The sequence below is a fragment of the Peromyscus eremicus genome, chromosome 1 (genome assembly GCF_949786415.1).
Source record: "Peromyscus eremicus chromosome 1, PerEre_H2_v1, whole genome shotgun sequence".
Classification (NCBI taxonomy): Eukaryota; Metazoa; Chordata; class Mammalia; order Rodentia; family Cricetidae; genus Peromyscus; species Peromyscus eremicus.
In genome coordinates, this window is record NC_081416.1 from 32,708,567 (window position 1) to 32,728,070 (window position 19,504).

General features: G+C 37.5%; 1 protein-coding gene across 2 annotated transcripts in view; it reads right to left on the bottom strand.

The window, feature by feature from the left end:
- Nucleotides 1-19,504, bottom strand: part of Ric1 (RIC1 homolog, RAB6A GEF complex partner 1) — an 82,248-nt gene that overhangs the window by 54,201 nt on the left and 8,543 nt on the right. For both annotated transcript variants that reach the window (XM_059259142.1, XM_059259150.1), the window contains exons 2-3: nt 12,770-12,877; nt 1,401-1,480 (exon numbers count right to left, since the gene is read on the bottom strand). In XM_059259142.1, the coding sequence (XP_059115125.1) occupies nt 1,401-1,480; nt 12,770-12,877 (188 nt within the window). The remainder of the gene's footprint in view (nt 1-1,400; nt 1,481-12,769; nt 12,878-19,504) is intronic.

Consider the following 19,504-nt stretch of genomic DNA (forward strand, 5'->3'; position numbering starts at 1 on the left):
GTGTCAAAGTGTGTGTAGGTCAGAGGATCCAAGTAGACTAGGCTGGCTAACCAGCAAGCTCCAAGTTCTGCCTGTTTCCACCTCTCCAGTCCTGGGATGATGAGCTCAGGCCACCATGCCCGGCACTTTTTATGTGGGTTTGGGGAACTGACTGGGGTCTACATCAACTGAGCCATCTTTGCAGCCAAAAAATGTAGTATCTGCTCACACTAGAAGAAATTTATCTCTAGGTGTGAAATAATGTGCAAACTAAATGTGAAATCAAGACATATGCTAATACAACTGGTTTGCTGTGGCATTTATCTAATATGAACAATTATGAACAGCTCAGTGCAACTACTATTTGGGACAATCCTTATAGTATTACAGTGTCAGGCACATTTCACATCTCTTCATCCCACTAGTTTTCTTTCATAACTGGGCTTAGTCTTCTTCAGTAAGGCCTTTTTAATACATATATGTATGTGTGTATATATATATAATTTTAATATATGTTATATCTATGCTTAACATATATTTAATAATATCATACATTATACAAACAATATATTTATTACTAATTTCTAATTATACTATTTTGTTATATTATTAAATATTAATATTAAAAATAATTATGCTGATAATTACTAATGATTAATAATACACAAATGAGATATCCATATTTTAGGAATATCTTAATATATTGCTTTAATATATCATTTATATAATTATGTTACATAATTAATATATTATTTGTATATAATAATATACAAATAGTTTATTTTTTTAAGGTTTTTGTAATCTTCTCAGGAGTTTCCTCTTAATCATATTGGCAACAGTCTCTCACGTAACATCAAGCAAATTTTTGACATAGAAGTGGTTTGCCCCTAGGAAAAAAAAATGTCGTGCTTTAAAAGTATGGTTTTTTATTAAAAAATAAAGCATGCTGTGAAGGAAATATGCAAAACATAATGACACCATTTAAAGATTTAAAGACCAAAAGTCCATGTCTCCCCCAAAGTTTACCTAGGGGGTAACTACTGCCTGTGTGGGGTTTTTTTCCGTGTGAGTACATATAAACACAGGCAAAGGAGCCTGTAATTGACTAAGAGTTTGTCTCTTCATATTATCTCTCAGCTCTCCATTTTAATGAAGACTAGAGAGTATCTGACTTGGAGTATATTAGTAGTAATTCTGAATGTCTAAGAAAGGATATAACACAGTCCTCAGTATTCCTTGACTTATTGAATTACATATTTTTTAAATTAAAAAAAATGACAGTTAAAAGAGTGGCAATTTCTGAAGCATCATTTCAGAAATGCAACTTAACATCTTACTGATGTTAGATAATCCCAAATGAGTCTTTAAAAAATATTTAGTTTGCAAGCCATGTATTAGAAGAATGAAACCAATAAACTTACTTGGGATATACTGGTTCATAAAGGTATTTGTCCCCTCTTGAAGAAGCAATATGAAAAAACAAGATGTAGCCATTTGCTGTCTGAAAGAGAAATTGTATTAACCATAAATTAGAATGTTGTAACTGCCACCCTAGGCTATAATTTTATATACCAGGACTATAAAAAGAAATCTCACTCAACCCTCCTTTGAAGAATTATAGACTCTTTACATATTGAAAATGACTTTTAATATAATCTATCATAAAATGTGCTTAACAAATTTTAAAAATATTTTATAAACTATGTAACTGAAATCAAGTTTGTAGAATATTATGGACATAGACATTCTAAAACAAGTTATAACTCAATAGATGAGTACTGTGCAAAATACACAGCCCTTTCTGACCTCTACAGAAGTGGGGCACGTAATAATTCTAATCTTACAAAGCAATACTATCAAATAGCAAAAGTATAAAATGTCTGATTGTACCCAAATAAATTTATCATTTACTTCAATACAGCATTACACACACACACACACACACACACACACACACACACACACACACACACACACACACAGAGAGAGAGAGAGAGAGAGAGAGAGAGAGAGAGAGAGAGAGAGTTAAAAATAAAAATTTTAAATTTCTTACTATAAAATATATTCTGAGACAGGAGGAAAAAGCAAATCTTGAAATTTCAAAATCTAAACATCAGCTAACTAAAGTCAGTCTCTAATTTCCAAAATATGAACGTCTGAAGTTCAAATCTGAACATCTAAATTTCCAAAGTAACTAAATATTATAGACAGAAATTGTATTAGCATCTGGGTGACGGAAGCAGGTTTCTGGCCAGCCTGGGCTACCCTAAGAGACTCTATCTCAAAAACAAAACCAACTCAACAACAGAAACACAAAACCATTGTTATGTTATATGATCACGGTGTCCATCTGTGACTTACAGGGCTCAAACAACCACTTTACATTTACATAAATATGCATATATAATTGCTCCTTCAAGATGTTTTCATTGTAAAATCAAGCAATAGAGTGAAGTAGCAGTTTTTTACCCAAACTTCTTTACCCTAACACTGAATTTCTATCATCTCAGAGGTAAGTGAGGCCAAATCCAAAGTAGAAAGAATCAAAACCAAAGAAATCATCCAGTGTTTCCTATTTCTTCCCAGCACTGGCTTCCTGTTTTCAGTTAAAGGAATGACAGAGGAAACATTTCCCAGAGCAGCCAGGGTTTGCTTTTAACTATAAACTTACCCTTCTGCAATATATTTTCAAAAACTACAGTTTAATTTACTGAATATTAAAGAAGATAAAGATTGTTCAGAAAAGATTATCTTTCAAATTCCTCATGGTAATTTTACATTCTTGCAAAAGAAAAACAAAAGAAAAATAGCTTCCAAGCAAACCAGGGCAAAAGCCACAAACCTCCTCTCCCACGAATGATGAGTGTTGTGAACTTTACTGCCACTCATAAGAGCGGGAAAGGCAACACAGAACGGTCGGTCAGTTCTTAAGAGGGTAACATTGACATACAAATGCTGTCTGGAAGATCAGTTAACTCAAAGGTCAAAAAGTTCAACACTTCAGACAATCAAATGCTAATAACATACATACCAAAGTAATAAAGCATACACAGAAAATAATGTCAGTGAGAATAAAGCATCACTTTGTGCTAGTGTTTCATCTAATACAATAGTGAAAACACAAATAATACCGTGATTTACTATTTGATATTTGGTATCAATCATTTTAAGTAACTATTTCAGACTTCTGTGTATACCAAACATATACTTCTAAATCTCAATGACATCTACTACTGACATTTCATAAACAGTTCTGCCTTAGACCAAGTTTTTAAAGTCTTGGTAATAAATGATGTCCCTTTAGAAGTCACCAAACCTATTACTATGCACCATTATAATGACCTTTCTCTCCATGACCCCAAAATAATATAAAGGAAGCACGTAACTATTGCTTAATCTTTTCAGGCAGCAATCTTAATTCCCTCTGATAACATACATACATACACACATACACACACAGGCACACACATACATACAACCATCTAAAATTCACTAATTTCAAATAACAATGAAATAGCAGACTGCAATATCCGAATTCTTCACACACTAATCTGTAAATTGTATTTTAATTTTCATATTCTTTGTTATATATGTTTAAAATAAATATAAATCACCTCAAAATATACTGTTCTCCCAAGACAATAATGTAACTATTGTGCATACAGACATGCATACGCATAAATGGAAAATGGTAAGGTAACAAATATGCTAAAATAAAGGTGATAAGTATCTTTTGATCTGAACAACATTCATCAAATAATTTTTTTTTCTGAGACAGGCATGGTGACACAGGTTTAATCCCAGCAATGGGGAGACAGAATCAAGCAGATCTCTCTGTGTTTGAGACCAGCCTGATCTACACAGAAGGTTCTGAGACCCTCCCTCAATGAACGAATGAATCCTAAGTCAGCAAGATGGCTCAGCAGATAAAGTACTTGCTGCCAAATCTAACAGCCTGAATTTGATCCCTGGGAGCATCATGGTGGAAGAAGAGCACAGACTCCTGTAAGTTGTCCTCTGACTTCTATTCATGCTGTGGACATGCACACCCCCATGCACAAATAAATTTATTTAATTATATTCCTAACACTATCACATTGTTTATACTATGGGTCTAACCTCTGTTCTAAAAAAAGGGAAGGAGGGGAGCCAGATTTCAGCTTCCAACAAAACTGGATTAAAATTGAAGTTGATTTATGCTTCAATCTGAAATAACTTTAAAAATACTTATAATATACATTTTATATATAAAACAATGGGTTGTTGTTTGTATTTGCATTTTTGTATTTGTGTTTGTACCCAGCTCCCAAGTAAATCACACACGGAGGCTTATTCTTAATTATGAATGCCCAGCCTTAGCTTGGCTTAGTTTCTAGCCAGCTTTCCTTATCTTAAATTATCCCATCTACCTTTTACCTCTGGGCTTTTCCTGTTGTCTTATTTCTGTAAATCTTACTCTTCCTCAGTGGCTTGCTGTGTAGCTGGGTGGCTGGCCCCTGGAGTCCTCCTCCTCTGGCTCCTCCTCACTCCTCCATCTCCCAGATTTCTCCTTCTATATATACTCTGTGCCTGCCAGCCCCGCCTATCCTTTCTCCTGCCTTGCTATTGACTATTCAGTCCTTTTTAGACCATCAGGTGTTTTAGACAGGCATAGTAACACAGCTTCAGAATTAAACAAATGCAACATAAACAACAGTAACACACCTTCAAATAATATTCTACAACAACAATGACTTTGACTTTCAAAGCATACACCAAGGCCTGTCATCCGTGGAAGGTGGGAAACAAAGGCGGGCCCTATTCCTCTCACACAGCTTACTGCCCTGTGAAGATTTTCAAATTACAACGACAGACAAAGGAAGTTGAAGCACAGCCTGGTTGGTAGACTTCTCCAAACTGCGGAAATGAAGCTGGGAGTTCTGGAAGACAGAAACTCTTAGAGATAGAATTTATGTGACGAAGTCCTTGACAGGAAAGAACTACACACAATAGCAATTCTAGAGGACCAGCAAGGGCGGGGATGTGAGGAAAGCTCTTGGTAAGAGAAGAGAAAAAGAACTGTAACGGCAACAGCGCATGATGTCTCAAGAGTCTTGCTAACAGCATCTGTCTCAGAAACAGGACTAAAAACCATAGTTCACAGGGCACAAGGTGGACTACTCAGGAAGGTTATCCTCACCTCTTCATACAATAATCCTAGAAAGGATCCATGCTTTAGTAAGTTGAGTAGTTAATAATTCTCAAAGGCAAGCATAGAACAAGGCATGAATAGATCAAACTATTCCAAAGAACTAACTGCATCCCAGAAAGACTTACAGGACTGCAAAAGTCCCAGCACTCAACAAAGTTAGATCACATCACATAGCATCATCTACACACAATAAATGATTACTACATATTACTACATAGAGAGATGCAGGACACTAGCAAAGAGAACTGGGAAGAAAATTAACCAAACAAAACAATCCAGAACACAAGTAACTGAAATGAACACAAAAAGGTTGAACAGGCCGGGCGGTGGTGGCGCACGTCTTTAATCCCGGCACTCGGGAGGCAGACGCAGACGGATCTCTGTGAGTTCGAGGCCAGCCTGGTCTCCAAAGCTGTTGGAGAACAGAGAGTTCTAGGAAAGGTGCAAAGCTACACAGAGAAACCCTGTCTCAAAAAACAAAAACAAAACAAACAAAAAAAAGGTTGAACAGTTAAAACATTCTTTTAATTTTTTTTTTTAGATTTTCATTTTATTTTATGAGTGTTTTCCCTGTCTGTACATATGTGTATCACATGTGGTGTGCCTGGTGCCCACAGAGGTCAGAAGAAGGCATAAGATCCCCTGGATCTTATGTAAACTAGAGCTATTTACAGATGGCTGTGAGCCACCAAGCAGGTGCTGGGAACTGAACCTGGGTCCTCTACAAGAACTACAGGTGTTCTTAACCACCAAGCCATCTCTCCAGCCTCTGGTTACTTTGCTCTTTATCTTCAAAAGGTTAGAAAAATAAAAATTTCCAAAATACAACTCTGGGATAAAAACCAAACCATGCAATATTAGAAGTACACAATAGGGCCAACAGGTTAGATACCGAAGAGATAAAATTTGATCATAAGATCATAGCTATCAAACTATTCACAATGAAATGGGGAAAAAAGGATAGGACAGGAATAATTCAATTTTGAAATTTCATGTGGCCTAATATAAATATTCCAAGTCCTCAAATGATGCATTTAAATTTAATTGAGCCTTTATTTCCTTTACTTGGATTAAAATTTTTTTACTTTATTTTGCTGATGTGTTTTCGCATGGAGTGGTGTATATGTATGTGTACACAAGTACCACAACCCATACATAGAGGTCAGAAGACAACCTGTGGAAGTTGGTCCTCTCCTTCCACCTAATACCATGCGGGTACCAGGGATCAAACTCAGGTCATCTTAATTGGCAGTGACTCTAAGATGTGGTTCTTCCATGACTGTGATTCTAATTTGGACTTCTAAAAACTATTCAAGGAATCAGAAAGATTGATGAAGTGGATAAAGATGCTTGCTGTCAAACTTGACAGCCACAGTCCACCCCCAAGGCCCACAAGTTGTCCTCAGACTCTTTATGTGTGGTAGCAAGCATGAACCCACATTTAAAAACAAAAACATGTCCTATTTATTTTTCTTAAAGTTAGTAAACAAAGTAATGGGCTTCCTTATGGGACCTTCATATCTACACTGTTCTTACCTGTCCCACTTTCCCAATGCCCCTTCCTCCCTTCACTGGCCCGTCTTGCAGGTCCCCTTCCTACCCAATTGCTCCTCTTCTACTCTGAAGTCACATGTGTTCCATTATCCCTTCTTCTGTCCTTCCCCTCTACCTTAAGATCTTCCCTTCATAGTTCCCTTTCACACACATACAAGTTTAAATCTAGGTTCCACAAATGAGAAGAAGCATTCGATTTTATCTTTCTGAGTTTGAAGGTAACAACTGTAATTCTCTATAGTTCACTTGCAGTGTCCATAAGAAAATACAAACTCTCAGACATTAAAATGCAACATCACAGACTTTCAAACAAAAGGAAAAGGAAAGCAAAGGACCAGGATACTAGAATTAGACAAGAACTTCAAGGCAATATGCTCAGATAAAAGGAAAGAAACCACAGACAAGAGAATAAAATTTTCATGGGAAATTTAAATGTTATATTTAATTTTTATATATTACATTTATATCTATATAAAATATTATATATTTTATATATGTGTATATATAATATTTTATATAGATATAAATTATAAAGTTAAGCTGGGCAGTGGTGGCGCACCCCTTTAATCCTAGCACTCAGGAGGCAGAGGCAGGTGGATCTCTGTTGAGTGTGAGGCCAGCCTGGTCTACAGAGTAAGGTTCCAGGACAGCCACGGCCAAACCCTGTCTCGAAACCTGCCCCCTCCAAAAAAATTATCAAGTTAAAATATACATAACTCCAACTTAATATCCCAATGGAGATCATATTGCATACTGCAGACTGGACAGGTTTGGTAATTTAAGCAATCTACCCAATGAAAATAGTCACTTTAAAAGTATAGAAAAAACGAGGGGAAAAGTAGACTAACAGAAACCATGAGGTGTAAACACACACACACACACACACACACACACACACACACACACACACACACGGTCAACTGCTATCACAGAAGAATGTATTTATATATTTATGGATATATATGTAACAATAATAAAGGTAAAAAGGCCATGAATTTCGAGAGGGAGCAAGGTGTGCGTCAGGGGACATGGAAGGGGTTAGAGGGGGAAAGGGAAAGGGGAAAATAATGTAATTATATATTAACTAAACAAAATAACAAAAAGGTAAAGATATAAAAAGGGGGCAAAGACAAAGCAAAGGCAGTTAATGCCTGACCATCTTCAAGTTGAGGATCTCAACTCACAGATTCAAGAAGTATACAGAACATCAAGTAGTATGAGCACAATAAAAATTACTTCTGACCACATCATAGCTAAATTACGAAATCCAAAGACATAGAGAAAGTTTTGGATGTAGGAAGAGCAGGGAAGTTACACTGCTCTCAAAGGATCATTAACAAGCCTATTTACTAATTTCTCCATAGAAACAAGTGAAGACAATGAACAATGAATTTTTATTTTTTGTTTTTTGAGACAGGGTTTCTCCGTGTATCCCTGGCTATCCTGCAACTTGCTCTGTAGACTAGGCTGGCCTTAAACTCAGGATCTGCCTGCTTCTGCCTCCTGAGTGCGTGTATCACCACCGTCCAGCCTAATCTTTAACTTAAATAATCATCAATGTTGATTAGACACCCCTTAAAATATTCTCCTGAAATGAACATCTTTACCTAAGCAGAATGGGATAAATATTACAGAATTAAGTAAATTTAGTTTATTTTTTGCAATGTTTGGGTGTTCAAACCTACGGCTGTGCCCTGTACTACTGAGCTATTACTATATCTCCAGTATTCTTTTACTTTTTGAGACAGGGTATCACTCAGTTGCCCAGGCTGGCCTTGAAACTGCTATGTAACTTAGTCAGGCCTTTAACTGACAATCCTCCTTCTTCAAGCCTCCTAAGTACTTGGGATTAAAGGCCCAAACCACTAGGTCTGATATAAATTTTATTCTTGTACTTTCGTATTTACTATTTTTTTAACTGCTTAACAAGTTAACAGGGGTCTAGTGACAAAGCCAAATATTTATACCTAGCAAAAATACCCTTCCAAAAAATTGAAAGTAAATAAAGGAATCCAAGAAAATGGAGGTAAAAACCAAACAGACAAAAGCACCAACAACAAAACACTGGGCACAGTGAGATGTCCTTGTGATCCCAGAACTTGGAAACTAGAAGCAGAAAAATGTGGTGTTTGTCCAGGCTACCCTCATCTCTACAGTTGGAGGCCAGGCCGGGCAACATGAGCATGAGAGGATCTCAAGAAAGGAGGAAGAGGAGGGGGAAATCACACTCCACGGTTCAAGGCAATTTTTCCACAGGTTGTATCTTCATTCCTACCGGGAATATACAGGGACTCCATCAATGTTAACAAGAGAATGAATCCATCTTGATTTCTCTTATAGCCACAAAACTTGTAATAAGTTGAATAATACTAATACTTCCATGTAATCTAAATTATGTTTCCCTGTTTCCCTTATATAAAAGACTGTCAATTAATTGAGTATTGATCTTAGGATGAGTATGACCTTTGGAAATTTACTTACAAATTTTTGTTGAAAAGATCAATGTTTTGACATTGTTACTACTTTAATTCAGTGTTATACTTCTTTAATCAAACTATATATATATATATATAATTTTAAAGTCCAGAGATAAAAGAAGAAAAAGTTGACTCTGATTTTATTTCAATTAAAGTACAGAATTTCTCCACAATCTATTTCTTTTCATTCCATATATGCGGTGTACATGCACATTACTACAAACCTCAAAGCTAATGGTACGAGAGCCGGCAGCACACATAAGCCAGCATCTCAGGGTACTTTCACTTTGGTGCACCCATTCCAGAATGAAACTGAGCAGGCAAGTTTTTATTTCTAAAATAAAATCACAACTGCCACTGAACATAGGAATTTCAATTTTTATATCAAAGTAAGTCTATTGGTTGTTCAAAAAAGTAAAGGAAAAATAAATGAAATCCAACTAAACACTAGGTAAAATTTCTGTGAAAGTACTCTAGGGAAAACATTTCCATGTGTTTATAAAACTGACTCCATCATTTCTTTGACAGTAACTGCACATAATCTACCTTATATGCACTCTAGAGAGCATCTGACTCCTGGAACTTCTTCATTCTATTCATAAACTTCAACTATGATTAGTAACAGATACATCTAAACTTCCTAAAACAAGAGCAGTGGTTCTCAACCAGTGTCGAAACCCCTTTGGGGGGTTGCATATAGATACTCTACATATCAGATATTTACATTATGATTCATAACAGTAGCAAAATTAGTTATGAGGTAGCAATGAAATAATTTTGTGGTTGGGGGTCACCACAACATGAGGAACTGTATTAAAGGGTCAAAGCATTAGGCAGATTGAGAGCCACTGTTACAGGGTTACATCATGAAAGACTGAAGAGGAAATTCTAAAAATCCATTCACCTATCAAAACAACTGAACTTGACAATGCTATGGGGTCCTCTTGGAGCCAACAAGCTCACACACCAAGTCAATGCAGATAACAAAAATTTATTGTAATCAAGCCACTACTGATCAATCAGGGCCACAGAACAGACCCAGGAGCTAAACTGTGAGCCAAGCAGAATGTTACATCACTTTTAAGCCTGAAAACCACAAACATCTATGCCAAGTTTTTCCCAATCAGGATTCAGGGATGAAGGACTTTCTGAAGATCATTTTCCTATGTATTACACTTACCACGTTTCATTGGCTGATTTACTCAGGTGTGGTGGGGCGGCTTGATTACTATTTCCGTCTCATACCTTGTTAACTGGGATGTCAGTACCCAGGGAAGTCTGGGAGGTCTTGGGAACTTAAACTTTATTGGACCCTTATTCAAAATGGAAGTTTTATTCAAAACAGCTTCAGTTTGGTTTCTTCTTACAGGATTGAGCTCAAACAATATCAAACTCTCAATCTAAGTGGAACACTTACAACACCCAGGAAAGAGCTTGATGGAGCTGGTCAGTTTTATCAATTTAGCTGTCCATATTTGGCCAACTCTGTCAAGTGTGTCTAGCTGGAGTTAGGTGGACAATATTTGTCCCCCACCACTGGATTATAGGTGTTGATCGTAGCTTCTGCTTACCAACGAGGAGGAGGGGGCAGTCTCAGGTACTGAAGTGGTTTCTGGGCCAAGAGAGTTATTTTTGGAGACTGAAACTATTCCCTGTATGTCTCCTTGTAGAACTTAAAGAAAGTTTAGGTAACTGGCTGCCAAGAGAAGAGAAACTATAGTGACTGCAGGCACAAGAAGAAATACTTCACATAAATAGTTGGGGGAAAATTTAGCAACCCAACCTCTGAAAGCTAGAAGAATTTGCTTTTCAGAGTTACCGCAATTGGCACATGCCTTTAATCCCAGCATGGGAGGAAGAGTCAGGCAGATCTCTCTCTGAGTTCGAGGCCAGCCTGGTCTATAGAATGAGTTCTAGGACACCGGGAACAGTTCCAGTTCCAGGACACAGAGAAACCCTGTCTTGAAAAAACAAAAACCAAAAAAACAGAGTTACCACGACACAGTAGTCACTAAAATTTAAAACCTTGATGCACAACTATGGGAAATGAAGAATATGTCAAAAATTATCACTAAGCAAGTCCAAATATTGAAATTCTTAATCAGAAACATTAAATCAACAGGCTTAAATATGTCAGTGATCTAAAAGAAACCATGGACCTGCTGTTGTTATTCATGTGTGGTATGGTCAACAGGTCAGGAGACAACTACCATAGACTAGAGAATTTCCCATTTACAGTTTGGGGAGGAAGGTATACAAACATGTCAAGGAAGTTCCAGAGTCTGTCAGGAAGCACAGAGCAAGGGGGAAATGGGTTAGAGTCATTACCTTGGTTGACATGGTATCCTGGCTAGTTTTACATCAACTTGATACAAGCTTAGTCATCTGGGAAGAGGGACAGTCAACTGAAAAGATGCCTCCCTAAGACTAGGCTGTGGGCAATTCCACAGCACATCTTCTTAATTAGTGATGGAGTGGGAAGGCCCATTGTGGGCAGTGCCACTCCTGGGCTGGCGATCCTGGTTGCTATAAGAAAGCAGGCTGAGAAAGCCACAAGGAGCAAGCCAGTAAGCAGCACTCCGCCATGGCTTCTGTTTCAGTTTCTGCCTCCAGGTTCCTGCCCTGACTTCCCTCAAGGAGAGTGTGACCCGAGAGTAATAAGCTGAAGTAAACCCTTTCCTCTCCAATTTGCTTTTGGTCCTGGTTTTGTATCACAGCAATGGAAACCCAGTCACATGGGAAGAAATAGGTGAAGCCTGTGTGTTGCCCAAGGTTTAATCCCAGCACACACAAAAACAGCTGTTTTCCAAAGCCATTCATTGCCTATTAAGTAGCAGAAAGTGACTCTTTAAATTCACAAAAGCTAAGAAAGTTTCCACCAAATCCTTACCACACTAAGCCACAAACACTTGTCAGGCAACACAAGTCAAGACATTCTGCTTTTATCTCTGATGAAAACGTAAAACAATGACAAGCTTTAAAAGTCTGATATCTTCATAAGCTTTGGAATTTGTCCAACTAAGTTTTTTCTGTAATTTTTGCTTTCAATTAACACCCATCTTAGTGGAATCCACTTCAGTTTGTACTAAATTAGTTTTCTCAATTTCTTTGAGCAGCTTATGAATCTGAAGTTACTCTGTATATGCATACAGAGTAATTCTCAGCTTTTTCACACAGCACTGGCCCTGCAAACAAACTACAGCAAAGTAGTGTTACACCATTTGATAATTCATCAAGAATTGAGCAATTAGGGCTGGGAAGATGCTCAGTGGTTAGGGCACTTGTTGCTCTTGCAGGGACCCAAGTTCCATTCCCCGCACTACATCATGGCTCATACCATGATGTAAAGTCAAGTCAACAAAGAAAATATAGTGGAGAGTAGAATAGCATAGGCCCGTAGAAATCAGTACAGCTTTCCTATCACATACACACACACACACACACACACACACACAAAAAAAAAAAAAAAAAAACCTGTGAAAGACTAAATGAATATTAGAATATCTCATTTAAATGCAACTTCATGACTTCTTAAGCAAATAATTTTAAATTTGAAAGATCTACTTACTGACACTGCTATCATGGTACTATCTGGCCTCCATTCAGCTTGTTTGTAAGATCCAAACTGGGCAGATGATTTAGCTGGTTCCTTATATGTTACGATTAACACACTAGGCTGGAAGAAAACAGGTACATTTTATTTTAGTAGTATATCGTAGAAATAGATACAAACAAAATTTGAGTGTTACTTATAGAAAATACTGGCAATATTTTAAAACTATAGCATATTTAATATCAAATCATCAACCTTCAGTATTCCATGCAAATCATGAAAAAAGAAAAATAATTTGTTAGTCATACATACATCTACTGAATGAGTAAACTGAATCAATAATTAGTAACTTTCCAAATTAGAACCATGACCACACACAACCATAGATGAATTAAGCCAAATATTTAAATAAATTATATCAGTTCTCTACAACCTTCCCTAGGCAGAAGTGCCAATAGTAGATAGGGGATCCTTTTAAATTCATTTTGTGAATCCAACATTATCCTACCAAAAGCAGACAAAATTACTACATGAAAACCAAAACAAACAGACCAAAATCTCTCATGAACTTCGATGCAAAAATCCTCAACAAGGTATTAGAAAATTAAATCCAACAAAGAATCATGTACCAGGACCAAGTGAACTATATCGTGTAACTAAAGCTTTCCTGGTCCTGCGCAGCTCCTGTGGCCTGTGGCTGCTTGGACCCAAGTAAACACACAGAGGCTTATATTAATTAAAACTGCTAGGCCATTAGCTCAGGCTAACTATTGACTAGCCCTTACACTTAAATTAACCCATAATTCTTATTTATGTTTAGCTATGTGGCTTGGTACCTTTACTCAGTTCTGCCTTTACATCTTGCTTCCTCTGTGTCTGGCTGTGACTCAGCCTTCCTGTTCCCAGAATTCTCCTGTTTATCCCGCCTATACTATACTTCCTACCTGGCTACTGGCCAATCAGCGTTTTATTTATCAACCAAATCAGAGCAACACATTCACAGCATATAGAACATATTCACAGTTATCCAAAGTTCCTCTGTAAAGTTGGGGCATCTGTCTTCAGCCCACAGGCCTAGAGTCTCTCAGTCACTTCTCTCTGTATCCTGTAGAATGTCTGGCAGTTTCTTTTGCAAAGCAGGAACCTAAAGGACCATTTTGCCTTGCAAAGTTCAGTGGTCACCTTCCGGCAAGTCCAGTTGATACAACATTTTGTCAAGCAGTTCAGGCAAAAACAGTTTCTTGTCCAAATGGCTATTTTTGCCAAGAAGAAGATAAACTCCATAAAGAGTGTCTTCAATGTCCATCCTCCTCTCTGAAGTAAATTGATCCTGCCAGGAGCAGACGTGTCTCACTGTCCAGAAAGTCCAAGTTTTTCTTTTCTTTCTTTTTTTTTTTTTTTTTTTTTTTTTTTTGGTTTTTCGAGACAGGGTTTCTCTGTGTAGCTTTGCGCCTTTCCTGGAACTCACTTGGTAGCCCAGGCTGGCCTCGAACTCACAGAGATCCGCCTGGCTCTGCCTCCCGAGTGCTGGGATTAAAGGCGTGCACCACCACTGCCCGGCTGAAAGTCCAAGTTTTTAAAACATTTTAAATGCCATATTCTGTAGGTCTTTGAAGTGTTTGACAATTACCTATCTATCTGAAATATATCTATTTATACCTAGAAAACTTAACATGACTATAAGTTTGACTATCATAGAAAGCTAATTGTTAATCTGTATTTTTAAATTATCTGCTACAATTTCAAGTGAGCTACACAAACATAATACCTTAAACGAGAGTAGAAATATATATATATATATATATAAAACAAAATCAACTATAAATTTGTATCAATAAACTAAAATCCATAGCAATGTAAAACATTTCAAACAAGTTGTTGCTCTTTAAAAGTAGGTTCATGAATCTACCCTTTCATCCTATTGTATCTATACTATCCCCTTTTCTTCTTTAGAAAGAGATTGCATAGAAGAAGTGCTGGGATATCGCTCTGTATGCTGTGAATGTGTTGCTCTGATCGGTTAATAAATAAAATGCTGATTGGCCAACAGCCAGGCAGGAAGTATAGTATAGGCGGGATATGCAGAGAGGAGAATTCTGAGAACAGGAAGGCTGAGTCAGGGTCGCCAGCCAGACACAGAGGAAGCAAGATGTAGAAGTACTGGTAAGCCACAAGCCACAAGGCAACTTATAGATGAATAGAAATGGGTTAACTTAAGATATAAGAACTAGATAGCAAGAAGCCTGCCATGGCCATACAGTTTATAAGTAATATAAGTCTCTGTGCGTTTACTTGGGTCTAAGTGGCTGCAGGAGCCGGGTGGACACAGGAAAACTTCAGCTACAATATCCCAGGCATGCAAGGCTGGTTCAACATTCAAAAACCAACTAAATAGGCTAAAAAAGAAAAAAAAAAAGGTATCTATAAACGCCAAAAAAAAAAAAAATCCTAACATATATAACATTTATTCAGAGACCTCCAATAGCTACAAAAATCCTATACCTATTATTATACTTAGTAATGAGAAACTCCAAGCTTTCTCATCTGAGGAACAAGGCAAGGAGGCATTTATTACTATCCAATGCAGTAGCACAATTCCTAACAAATGTTGTTGTGGGATAATCTTTTTGTACACTGTGAAGATGTGTTTCTGCCAAGGCACCTTTTTTTTTTTGTTTTTTGTTTTTTTTTGTTTTTGGAGACAGGGTTTCTCTGTGTAGCTTTGCGCCTCTCCTGGAACTCACTTGGTAGTCCAGGCTGGCCTCGAACTCACAGAGATCCGCCTGCCTCTGCCTCCCGAGTGCTGGGATTAAAGGCGTGCGCCACCACCGCCCGGCCCCAAGGCACCTTTTGATTGGTTTAAGAAAGAGCTGAGCCGGGCGGTGGTGGCGCACGCCTTTAATCCCAGCACTCGGGAGGCAGAGCCAGGCGGATCTCTGTGAGTTCGAGGCCAGCCTGGGCTACCAAGTGAGTTCCAGGAGAGGCGCAAAGCTACACAGAGAAACCCTGTCTCGAAAAACCAAAAAAAAAAAAAAAAAAACCAAAAAAAAAAAAGAAAGAGCTGAATGTCCAAAAGCTGGGTAGGCGAGAAAAGGCAAGACTTCCAGGCAGAGATAGGAACTCTGGGAAGAACAGAGGTAGGATTCACCAGTGAGACACGGATTCGACACAGATTCAGATGTACAGTATGAAGGAGAGGTAACAAGCCATATGACAGAACAGAGATTAATATAAACAGGTCAATTTAAGTTTTAAGAGCTAGTTGGGAACAAGCCTAAGCCAAGGCCAAGCTTTCAAACTTAGTAATAAGTCTCTGGGTCATGATTTGGGAGCTGGCAGTACAAAGAAAGTCTGACTACAGACTGTCACAAGACCAAGAAAGAAAACAAAAGATATACATATTGGGAAGGAAGATATTAAACTGCATTCACAGACAACAGTGACAGGTACAAAATTTGAAAGAATCAACATCATATTCTGAAATAAATAAGCAAGGCTGCAAGGCACAAAATTAATACAAGAGTTGATCATCTTCACAAATTCCAGTAATGAAAAAGTATGATTTATAATAAAAAGCATGTTTCCATTTATACTGTGTTACCCAAAGTGTGTCATAAATCTAATAGAATTATGTATATAAGGAATATTACATAAAATACCAATGAAAGATATCAGAGAATAGATGAAAATATTCTATATTAATGGATACGAAAGGTCAATACTGTCCAGATAGCAATTCTCCCTGCAATTCTAGCCCAAATCCCAGTAGTTATTTGGGGGATGTTGTCTTTGTTAGGGTTTTTATTGCTGTGAAGAGACACCACAATCATGGCAACACTTATAAAGAAAACATTTAATTGGGGGGCTAGCTTACAGTTTCAGAGGTTCAGTTCATTTTCATGATGGGTAGCATGGCATGCAGGCAGACATGATGGTAGCTGAGAGTCCTACATCTTGCAGGCAACAGGAAGTCAACTGAGACACTTGCAGTATCCTGAGCCTAGAAAACTTCAAAGCCCTCCCCCACAGTGACACATTTCCTCTAACAAGACCATACTCACCCCAACAAAGCCACATTTCCTAATAGTGCCACTCCCTATGAGATTATGGGGGCCAATTACATTCAAACTACCACAGATGTCAATAAATCAACTCATCTTTAGATGAGTTTCAAGACAAAGAGTGATGAAGAATGTTGGAGTGCTAACACTAATTTCAAGACTTATCATTATAAAGCTACAATAAACATGATGAAAGAATAGACACATTGATCAAAGAAACAGAAGAGAGCCTAGAGTCAACAGAGTTAACTGATCTTTGACAAAGGAGCAAAGGCAATATAGTGCTAGAATGGAAACTGATTCACAAAACTTCATCATGATGCATAGCTTATACAATCCTCAAGAATTCAAAATTAATAAAAATCCTGTGTATAAAGTGTAAAAGTCCTAGTATACAACAGTGAAAAACCTAGATGACCTCAGATATGGCAATGACCTCATCCAAAAATGCAATATCTGAAGTAAACAATTCATAAAATGAACTTCACCAAAATTAGAAACTGATCTGTGAGAAACACTATCAAGAGAATGAGGACAGAGGGCACAGAGTGGAGAAAATGTTTGTAAATACCTGATAAAGAACTGCTATAAAAACCACACAAACTTAAAATTCAGTAAAAAACAAAATAACCTAATGGGCAAAAGATCTCAACAAGCATGAAACAAATACACATGGAAAACAATCTTTCACAAGATATTCAACATCCTCTGTTTTTAGAAAAAAGTAAATTTAAACAATGAGATACCATTAAATGCTTATTAGGGTGATCAAAATTCAGAAGATTGATACCAAATGCTAGCAAAGATATAAAACAACAGTAATTCACATTCTTTGTTGTTGAAAATGCAAAATGAGGGGGCTGGAGAGATGGCTCAGAGGTTAAGAGCACTGGCTGTTCTTGCAGAGGTCCTGAGTTCAATTCCCAGCAGCCACATGGTGGCTCACAACCATCTGTAATGAGATCTGATACCCTCTTCTGGCATGCAGGCAGAACACTGTATACATAATAAATAAATCTTTAAAAAAAAAAAAGAAAATGCAAAATGATACATCCACTTTACATAACTGGCTTTCTTACAAAACCAAACACACTAATCCTACTAAGGTAGTATTTACTCATTACTTATCCAAATAAGCTGAAAACATGTACACACACACACACACACACACACACACACACACACACCCCAGTTTAAAAAGCCGAGTGTGGTGGCTCCCAGCACTTAGGAGGCTGAAGCAAGAGGATCATGAATTTAAGGCCAGCCTGGGCTGACGGACTAGTTTGGGCTACACAGTAAGCAAGACCCTGTTTAAAATAGCAACAACAACAAAAGTAGAACACAAACATTATAGTAGTTTCATAAATATCATCAAACTTGGAAGTAACCATGATAGCCCCTCAGTAACTGATTAACTACAGCAGATCCAGACACCAAGACATGAAGACACGGAGAAGCCTTCCGTGAATTATTACTGAAAAAAAAAAAAAAAAAAAGCATACTACACAGTTCCAATTATATGACACTTGGAAAAGGACAGGCAGAATTTTTTTGTTTTTGTTTGTGGGTTTTTCTTTGTTTGTTTGTTTGTTTGTTTGTTTGTTTTGAAATAGGGATTGCCAGTGCTGGAAGAAGGAACTAAGTAGGTAGACCACTGAGAATTACTTACTGCAGCAAATATTCTGTATGCTACAGTCTGAGTCATGAATGTCCCCCAAGGGCCTGTGTATTTTAGGCTTGGTTTCCAGAGTATGGCGCTGTTAGGAGGTAGGGAAACCTTTAGAAAGTAGCCCCCTGCCCCTGAAATGAAATTAGGCACTGGAGCACACCCCTGAGAAAGATACTGGGACATGAGTCCCTCCTCTCTGTCCCTTCTTTCACTTCTGGGCTGACATGAGGGGAGTGGCCTCCTCTGCCATGTATTCTCATCATCATATACTATTTCTCCATAGACCCAAAAGCAACAAGTCTTTTGATCATAGTCAAAACCTCCAAAACTTTGACTCAAAACAAACCTTTCCCTCTTTTAAGCTCGTTATCTCAGATATTTTGGAACAGTAACAAAAGTTGGCTAACACATACCATAATATTATACATTTCTCAAAACCCATAGAATGCAGGATGTCGAGAGAATACTAAGGTAAATATGGATGTTGCGTAATAATCACTGGTCAGTGTGAGGCCATTGATTGTAACAAATGCACCACTCAAGCAAGAGTAAGAAACACAAAAATTTCAGTCAATTCCTAATAAAGGTTAAAAGATACAATAAATACTAAATCAAAATTCTAATTTTATAAAGATTATAATGTACTCTGAAAAAGCAATGTATGAAAGTAGGAATCCAGGGAGACAGAGCAGCACATAACCAAATTCTAAGCAATCTAATAATAATGCATCTAGGCAGCTCTTCAGTTTCTCAAACATTTTCATATTTATAACGTTGTTTGGTAGCATGAACGCCTTAAGTAATAAAATAATGGAAACACAGCCAAGACAGACATCAATGGAACATTTTAATCAATTTGGGTAGGTAGTACAGTTCAAGCCAAAGAAGTAACATCAACAAAGCTCAAGAGGTGCCCAAGACTACAGAGAAATGGCCTGATGCTCGACTGTAGGGAACTTTTAGAAAGGGAATGCTTAAGCAAAAGGGCTATATAACAAAGCAAAATTGCCAGGGGATCTC